The 10,375-nt window shown below is 37.6% G+C and overlaps 1 protein-coding gene across 1 annotated transcript in view; it reads right to left on the reverse strand.

Annotated features, from left to right (window-relative positions):
• Window positions 1-10,048, reverse strand: part of LOC135198454 (circadian locomoter output cycles protein kaput-like) — a 198,469-nt gene extending 188,421 nt beyond the window's left edge. Inside the window, exon 1 of the mRNA XM_064226017.1 lies at window positions 9,545-10,048. Coding sequence (XP_064082087.1) covers window positions 9,545-9,570 — 26 coding nt within the window. The 5' untranslated portion in view covers window positions 9,571-10,048. The remainder of the gene's footprint in view (window positions 1-9,544) is intronic.
• Window positions 10,049-10,375: the final 327 nt, after the last annotated feature.

Here is a 10,375-nt window from a genome sequence, read left to right on the forward strand (position 1 = left end):
TGAAAATGTCGCGTCTGCCAACAGGAAAAAGAGTGAGCAAGGCGAGAGAGAGAGAGAGAGAGAGAGAGAGAGAATCGTCTTCGCTTACAATTTTGTCGCTGGTTAAGCAAGCCATCTGACAGTTCAATGCGCAATAAACAGGCAGTCTATCATCATGCCTTCTTGCTTTCTGTGTACGAAGTATAATTTCAACGTATGGGATGCCAGATCTATTTACGAATCACAAAATGCCAAACGTAATTTTAGATCACAATAAACCTTTAGATGATTCGAGAATTCAGTCACCGGACAGATTTGCAGGTTGACGGTACGTGACAAACCATCTGTAACGTTCGGAGAGGAAGCAGAGATAGGCTACACCGCTTGTTGATACTGAAATTGAGATTAAGATGAGAAGAAAAAAATCCCTCCACATAATTCGGGGTGAATAATAATGATAATTAAATAAATCGATGTTATAGCCTAACGCCACAAAAGCAAACCGGTATTTTTTAACGGGATCGGTAAAACTTCGTGATGTGGCGGTAACTGTGCTGGAAACCGACATTCAGTGTCGTACACTCTACACTCATTAACAGTATTTGTATAAATTTTACGACGAAAACACCAAGCGAAGCATTGGACACAAAAATTGAATCCCTTCACAGTATAAGAAAAAAGTTAACGGACGTCCTTCCAGAGCCTCTATCATGAAAAAATATATTACTGGAAAAACTTACGGTTCGAAAAACATAGCGGGAGGAAGACGTGTCCATCTTTTATTTACCTACAAAACGAGAAGACATTCCTCACTCGTATTTTGAAACAACGATCCCAAAATCTAAAGAAATAACTCACTTTTTTATCTCAAATTCGATAGACCATATCTTCTGAAAATATTAACTAAGCGACTGATTTTAGATAAAAAAGAAAGAAAAAACGGCAGTACCTTTTTTAGGTGAACCAAATTTACAGTAAGATTTACTCGAAATTTGGTTCGTCTTTATACAAAGGCTCAACAAAATGTCTACGTGAAAATAGTACGACAGCAAACACAGCCTAACCCTAGAAAGTCTTATGAAATAGGAAAATTACATCGTTAATTGTCGATATAGGCATAACATCTGTCTACACGTACATCGCCAGTAAAACAGAGAGCACAACAGCAATAATATCAATGTGAGACAACAACTGGAACGTCAGGGGCATGACAAGGAATAATGAGATGAACACCGATTACCTAAAATTAAATCTCAGTTCGTTGGCTGAAATGATTTCAAGGACAAGAATTACGTTGAAACATAAGGAAACAACCTATTACTTTGTTTTTTTTTTTTTAATCCTGAATTGTCATGGCTTATTTTAGATACACAATATTTAAAATTCATTCAAGCTAGATGTAACTGCTGTATTTAAACCCGGAAACAGACCTTTCGATTTGAATAAGCTTTCAAACAACATTAGGTACTTGATCTTTTTTGCTTTTTCCTTATAAATTAATTATAAACATACGAAACTATTGTACATATAATTCTCTCTCTCCATTCCATCATAAGTTATTACTACAGTACCATTAAGTTATTGAGACAGTCGAGAATATCTAAAACTCCCATAGACGGATGACCCCTCCACATCCATAGACTTACTTCATGAAGATGATGATCCTACGTTAATGAAAACCAATATTGAATTCAAAAGCTGTCCTACTTCTTCAACTTAATTTCCTGCTCCAAAAATGGAGAGAACTGAGTGTGTGACTTATTGCTACCTTAGCTGGGGATTAGTAACTAGACCCAAATAGAAATTTTGTCCCAGGCCGGAGAGGAGGGCTTGTTGAGACATGGGAAAACTAGTCGTGTGGGATTTGTTTTAAAAGATCTGTAACAAGACACCGCAAGACTTGTCTGGGGAGAATCTTTCGTGACAGAAGAGGCGATGTTATATTGTTACAATAACGCATATGAGCTAATCTATTGGAAGCGAGGAGGAAAACAGTTATACGTCATAAAAAGTAATTAATAAAAAACTAAGCATTTAAATGATTTATATATTTATATATTATATTATATAAATAAATATTCTATATATATATATATATATAGATATATATATATATATATATATATATCATAATAGGCTAGCATGCTTGCTTGTGTCTTCGACCACTGAACTCATATTTCAAAAGGTTATAATTCAGTTTATGGCAGTTTGGTCTGATAATCTAGTCCTATACTCATTTAGTGAATAAGTACCGTAATGAGACTTTGGGTAAAAAGGCAATAAAAGACAAAAATCTACTCAAAAAACAAATACTTTAAGCTTACAGAGACCAAGGAGTTCGAATACCTCCAGGTACAACTAATATAATCACCAGTCGGTATACTGCGCCTAAACATGGCATCTGAGATCATAAAACATTAAAATAATAGCAGCATGGGCATTCAAACGGAGAAATCAGTTGAAAAGACAAATAAATGAAAGACTGTGTGTACAGTATTCAATACTCCACAACTACTTTTACGGGATAAAAGAAACAATGGCAAGCTATATGACTGAAAGCTTCAAATCTGATTCACGCTGCATGGTTCGTAGTTCCGCTCGTTAGAGGTAAATTATTTTTACGTTCTGCTTACTGTCCGTCTCTCGTTTGCTTTTAACCGTCCGTCTAGAAGAAATTCTGGCAAACAAAACGTTAGGGACTTAGGGCAGGGTAACTAACTGGTTGTGGTGGCGAATGATACCACAGTCACGTGAGCAAATAATGCCAATAAATAGTCTCAACTGACGAGAAGTTAAAAAAATTTGGCATTAACGACGGTGAACTATATGGCATGCCCCAAAGAAAATAAACTAAGATTATTAGTCAACAAATTTACATTTACATAAGGGCATACATATTATGTAGGTATGTTTAAAATTATACAAGCAGGAGCTTGCTCAGATTTTTATAATCAAGGAGGAAGTCCTGAAGAAAAAGACGAAAACAGCTGCTTATGCTGTTCCCTCTTTTTAACTTTTTTTTACAGTAAACACTTGAATATTACAACAATAACTGCTGCGGTGTGACCCTCACGGCTTCAGTTCAGCAATCACAAGCTGCCAATTGTTGTCCATTTCTTGGTCAACCTCAGTTGTTAAGTATATCCAAATATTGTGATGGCCTAGTAAATGCTTCATGGGGTTCCCATCATGTCCCCAAGGGCCTTGTCTGTCCTTCCCAACATTTCAACTATTAAACCATGCCGGTCCTCACTCACTGGAACCGGTTTGGGGGCGGGGGGGGGGCGTGTTGTGGTAGAGCAGTTCTTCAGGACAAGGAGCAAGTTTGAGCAGCTGAAGCCTCTCAAGGTAGGTTTACACCAACGCACTTTTGTGTTATGGGTAGTTACATAATTGTAAAAAAAGATCATGATGTATTTTTCATTGTTTTATACTCCTATACTTTTGTATTGTCCTAAGAACTAATAACAATATTGATATAATAAAGAATGAGAAGCAAATGATGGACATAACAAAAATACTTACTAAACAAACATGAAAAGCATAGAATGTAAGAAAATGAACATGAAAAACATAGAATGTAAGAGAATTAACATGAAACACATGGAATGTAAGAAAACAAACATGTAAAAGCATAGAATGTAAGAAAATGAATATGAAAAGCATGGAATGAAAGAAAACACACGTGAAAAGCATAGAATGTAAGAAAAGAACATGAAAAGCTTATAATGTAAGAAAATGAACATGAAAAGCATAGAATGTAAGAAAACGAACATGAAAAGCATAGAATGTAAGAAAATGAACATGAAAAGCATATAATGTAAGAAAATGATTATGAAAAGCATAGAATGTAAGAAAACGAACATGAAAAGCATAGAATGTAAGAAAACTAACATGAAAAGCATAGAATGTAAGAAAATGAACATGAAAAGCATAGAATGTAAGAAAACGAACATGAAAAGTATAGAATGTAAGAAAACGAACATGAAAAGCATATAATGTAAGAAAATGAACAAGAAAAGCATAGAATGTAAGAAAATGAACATGAAAAGCATAGAATGTAAGAAAATGAACAAGAAAAGCATATAATGTAAGAAAATTATCATGAAAATCATAGAATGTAAGAAAATGAACATGAAAAGCATAGAATGTAAGAAAATGAACAAGAAAAGCATATAATGTAAGAAAATGATCATGAAAAGCATAGAATGTAAGAAAATGAACAAGAAAATCATAGAATGTAAGAAACTGAACATGAAAAGTATAGAATGTAAGAAAATGAACAAGAAAAGTATAGAATGTAAGAAAACGAACATGAAAAGCATATAATGTAAGAAAATGAACAAGAAAAGCATAGAATGTAAGAAAATGAACATGAAAAGCATAGAATGTAAGAAAATGAACAAGAAAAGCATAGAATGTAAGAAAATGAACATGAAAAGCATAGAATGTAAGAAAATGAACAAGAAAATCATAGAATGTAAGAAACTGAACATGAAAAGTATAGAATGTAAGAAAATGAACATGAAAAGTATAGAATGTAAGAAAATGAACAAGAAAAGTATAGAATGTAAGAAAATGAACATGAAAATCATAGAATGAAAGAAAACAAATATGAAAAGCATAGAATGTAAGAATGAAACATGAAAATCAATAGAATGTAAGAAAATGAACAATGAAAAGCATAGAATGTAAGAAAACAATAAGAAAATGCTAAGAATGTAAGAAAATGAACATGAAAAGCATAGAAGGTAAGAAAAAAACGAATAAGAAAAGGCAAGAATGTAAGAAAATGAACAGAAAATCATAGAATGTAAGAAAAATGAACAAGAAAATGCAAAATAGAATGTAAGAAATGAACAAGAAAAGCTAGAATGTGAATGAAAACGAATCAGAAATGCATAGAATGTAAGAAAATGAACAATAAAAAGAACATGAGCATAAAGTAAGAAAAATGAACAAGAAAAGCATAGAATGTAAGAAAATGAACAAGAAAAGCATAGAATGTAAGAAAATGAACAAGAAAAACATAGAATGTAAGATAAGAAAACGAACATGAAAAGCATAGAATGTAAGAAAATGAACAAGAAAAGCATAGAATGGTAAGAAAAAATGAAAACAATGAAAAGCATAGAATGTAAGGGGGGGAAAGGGGAGGGAAAAAGAAATACGAACAACGAAAAGCATAGAAATGTAAGAAAAATGAAACAAGAAAATCATAGAATGTAAAGAAAATGAACAAGAAAAACATAGAATGTAAGATAAGAAAACGAACATGAAAAGCATAGAATGTAAGAAAATGAACAAGAAAAGCATAGAATGTAATAAAATGTTGTGACTTGTTTTATATCATAACATTTTCAACTGCAAATATCATATATTATCAACTTAGGTTGATAATATATGTATGTGTCCATGTTCATTTGATCATGTTCTCAATATTATATTATTGTTCTTTACCTTGTATGTTATTATACCATTTGATGGCTATATTTATTTCAGGTTACATTTCATTTTATAGTTCAAGTTATTTTCCAAGTTCTATTTATTTCATATATCATATTTCATGTTAGATTTCCTGTAATATTTCTTCATGTTATCTTTCTTTATGGCCATGCCCTTTCATTATCCAATTGCATTTTATAGTTCAAGTTATTTTCCGAGTTCTATTTATTTCATATTTCATTTTATATTCCCTGTTATATTTCTTTGTGTTATTATTCTTTATGGCCATGCTTTTTCATTATTCAATTTCATTTCACCCAATCATATCATCATATATATTGTCATGACATATAAATTAAGCATCAATAATGTAAATGCACATCAGTATTTCAACATATTTATTACAAAAAGAAACATTATGAATGCTATAAAATGTACAAAATCATTTAATATTAAGAAAATAAAAGTTTATTTATTTATACATTGTTTACTATATCACTTCATTGTGTCGAGGTCAATGTCCTCCTTTTCACCTGGGGAGATGGTCAAGTCGTAGGTGGGGGCGGGGTCATCTGCAGCAGTAGGTTTGGGGGTCGCAATACTGGCGCCAGGGGTAGAGGGCCGCAAGTCTGCCAAGAGACTGTCGACTACCGGCGACAGCGAAGAAGTTGAAGGTCTTGGGGAGAAGTTCAGTGGTGCCGACCGACCACTGGGGAAGAATGACGGCGTCGATACCCGTGTCGCCTGTGTCGAGTACACCTGCTGATGAGAGAACTGCTGCTGCTGAGGCTGCTGTTGAAGGAGGGGATCATATTGGAAGAACACAGGTTGGGGTTGAGATGTGAACCAATGGTGTGATGATCCCCGAATCGGTTCCAGTGCAGAAGCTGTGGATGTTCCTGGTTTCGTCCTTGTTCCTTTCTCAACTCATGTGGGCGTCCAGTGGGAGCAACCCCCCCCCCCCCCCCCCACGAGCCATGGCCTCTTTCGTCGTGGCATCCTCTTCTTCGGGTCCCTCCAAACTGTGGCAAAGCCTGATAACTTGCTCGAATAAGGGCTTCTGGTATCGTCGAGGCACATACTCCAACCGTTGGGTCAAGTACTGGACGAACACGGTGATGTCACGATGAGTATTGTCCTGGGCTTGTGGCATCAGTGTGTTGATGCTGATCATAATTTGGGTCAGTTTACTCTGAAGCCCTTCAGTCGATTCAGCTGTGTCGGCAGATAGCCGTTGCTCCTCAGTCAAGTTGGTAGATCTCTTCTGCTTCAGCCGCCTCCCCCTCTGGATCAAAGCTGCAGACAGGCCCAACATTGTCAGCACCAGAGGAATCCTCTGCTTCGGCTATGTGGGAGGATACAAGTGAGAAGCGATCACTTGCTATTGTGGGTTCGTGGGCGATGTGACCTCCTAGGAATGCCCACATAGTCATCATATCCTCCTCCCGTGCTGTCCTGTGCCGTGCAGCCGACCCGCTCTTGTGCTCCCTCTTCTCGATCTTCCCAAAGTCGGTACGGCGGGCCTCGAAGTACTTCCGAACTTGCTGGAAGGTGTAATTGGTAAAGTTCGCTGCCAGTTCACACCAGAGTTTCTCCTTCCTCCTCGGATTGGACCATTGCCTGTCCCGCTTGTCGTATAAGGTAGGGTGTGACTTGACGAAATCAACAATGATCTCCTTGTCCTCTGGCGTGAACAGGTAGTCTTGTATGTCCTTCTTGCTGGGGCGGTATCATTTCTTTGGCTGCACTACGATACCACTCGGGCCTGCGGTGTCCTGGGGTCTCCACAAGTGAGGACAGGGTCGGCTCTACGGGCAGCTCTTCATCGTGGTCAGACATCTCCTCTGGTTGTGCAGGCTGGATGTCCTGGGTGTCCTGGGACTACTGGGTAGGCCTAGGGGTGGTCTTGCGAAGAGGCATCTTCGTGTCAAGTGGCTGGGTATCCGTGTCGACAGGCTGTCAGAGCGCGAATGATGCCCCCGTGTTCTGTCCGGCCCCTTTTATCCCCCCCAGACTGCCTGCGGCAACCTTCCACACAAACGACCTAGGGAGACGCCATAACATGCCGCACGTACACCCCACAACATGTGCGCGCCATGTATTAATCGTGCATGAAGGCACCGTAAAAGCACCGCACGCAACTGTAACTTCACGCCATAACACTCCCGCACGGGAGGTAAGAACCCGCACCGGGCCGCGCGTGGTGCGGTGTGGCGCAGCACCATGCGGGTTCTTACCGCTTTTGTTGTGGCACCGCGCCACACAGCTTACGGTTTCGTGCGACTTCATCAGGCAGCCAGATGCTGCACAAAAATGTGAAAAGCTTTAAAATCCTGACGGCGCCGTGCGACTTTGGCGGCCCGCGCCAGGCACCGCCAGCGGCGTCCTTACATTTTGGTGAGCTTTCTGTCGGCTTCTTGGGGATCCATGCCGTAACTGCCCACAACAAAATAGTGCATATGTGTAAACTTACCTTCAAGAGCACTTTCTTATAGAGCGTCTTCGGTTTTACTCCATAGACTCCAATAGATAACCTCCAAAGGGCACCTGCAGTGCCATAACAGCCCCTGTGGTAAATAATTATAGTTTTCCTGATTTTAATAGTATTTTGAGCCTGTATGTGGAATTATTCCAGTTTCTCTCCAATCATATACTCTATAATAACCGTTGTTACACAACTTCTGCCTCCCTTGTTCAAGCAATGCGAGGACAGCTTTCCAAATAAATAAATAAATAAAAATGAATTCTGGTACAGGCACAGAGCCACAGACGATGGCCCTTCCGCCCGAGTCAAGACATTCTCCCCTATCGTTACGTTAGCGGCCAATATTTATGGATTTATGACACACTAAGCTTAAATTTTTTCTTGCTCTTAATAATTATAATGCCGTAGGAACATGCAAATACGTACTAGGTACATACCTTATATATTTACGCATATATATATATATATATATATATATATACCTTATATATATACCTTATATATATATATATATAATATATATATATATATTATATATATATATATATATGATATACATATACGTACATACACACATATATATATATATATATATATATATATATATATATATATATATGAGACATTTCGGCGGAATGCAAGCAAACCATTGGCCTAAGTTGTTAACGAGCCCGAAGCAGTAAAAAACGAAAGCGCAAAACGAGGAAAGATGAATAAAATTCTAGCAAAATACACGCCACTGATCACCAATGAAACAAAAAAAAAAGAACACTAACCAACGAAAAAAAACTTGTCTAACCGTTGATATCCGATGTAAATATAAATTCTGAAAACCGCACTCTCAAAATAGTCTAAACCAAAAATATTCAACTACAAAGCGTCTTCCTCATGAAAACCTGTTAAAAAATAGGAGGTGGATATAAAAAATAATCAGACTAACCTACAGTAATCATATTTACGCATTAAATTATAAACACACTGGAAATCGGGTACCGCACCGTGTGCAAAAACACTTGTTTCCACGTAAATTGTTTATCGTTATTCATTCATTACTCACTTTCCTTGTTGTTATTGCTACACACAACTATTGTAATACTGTTTGTGTTACTAGACACACTTTAATTTCATAAGATAGAGAATCAATTGGAAAACTTCCAAGGAATATTTTGCAAATCATCGTGACTTGTGCTTCCTGAAGGCATGCAAAATAAACATAAAAATTCTTGTAACCTTAAAAGTTATTTTTGTTTAATTTTCTGGTTGCATGACCAAAAGTTCTAAATAAATATATTTCATCTTCCCATACGTTAAAGGAGAAAACTATCGTTAATAATCAAATGAAATAATTAACGAAGTAAAGGTGAGAACTATAAACTCATATACTAGTTGCGTTAGCCTAAGTCGGTTGGGGTAGTTACGTCAACAATTGTCAAGTTCATATTACGTTAGGATTTCGCAATAAAAACCTATAGGCTACGGCTGAAAATTAAAGAAATGCTGGATTAAAATTAATAAATCGGGGTGAATATTCACCTAAATTTTAAAACAGAAAGACCTCTGAAATTCTCATTCGATTTTGGAAGATGATGAAGTAATTAGGCTTAGATTGAAACATGGCCGAGTCATTGTACTTACCTCGGAAGTTTAGGTTTCGTTTCCATCTTCGTATTAACGGTTCCTGGGACGCTGACAGATAACTGAACTGATTCTCCTCACCAACAACTTCCTTCCAAAACACTTCCTCCGGGAAACGGCCCACTTAATTAAGAAGCACTTGAAAACACGCAAACTGACACCCGCACAGTCTTCTAAAGAAAGTGACGAGAGAATGTTAATCTCCACCAGAAACTTTTAAGTAATCCTTAAGTTTCGCTTATAAAATCACAAAATAACGGAAAGAATTAAACTAGTTTCAAAATATAAATGAAGTTTCACGAAATATTTCGTGTCATAGCAACAATAATAAATTTAGTGACAGGGGACTGCGTCAACGTAAAGCGATTCGGTAACAAGCGGCTTTGCAGCCGCGGCAGGGTCAAGGGGAGACGGCACAACGAACATCGTCGTTGTCACTAGCACGGCGTTGTACCCACTGAGTCGTCCGGCAGACGATCACCCTCACCTGTGTGTAGCAGCGGGTGCCGGGTCACTGTTTGGTTACGGGCTTACGTTCTTCTTGTTGCTGTTCCTGGGGCAGCAGCAGCGATGCCACGCTGGCGGCCGCGTGACACACAGACACACTCCCACCCACACACACACACACGTACAAAGCTAGGCGAAACCCCAAAGCTCTCATCTCATGGCTTACTTGTCATTCCTTTCATCAGCCACTTTTCACTCTTCCGAGAAACCTACGGAAATAACGCCAGTCCCCAACCCCATATCCCCATCCTTCTCCCGTCCCCATGCTGCATATGAAACGTATTTTTCTGGCATTTCTAACTTTTGTATCCAGTGATACTTTCT

Source organism: Macrobrachium nipponense, chromosome 22, assembly GCF_015104395.2.
Source record: "Macrobrachium nipponense isolate FS-2020 chromosome 22, ASM1510439v2, whole genome shotgun sequence".
Classification (NCBI taxonomy): Eukaryota; Metazoa; Arthropoda; class Malacostraca; order Decapoda; family Palaemonidae; genus Macrobrachium; species Macrobrachium nipponense.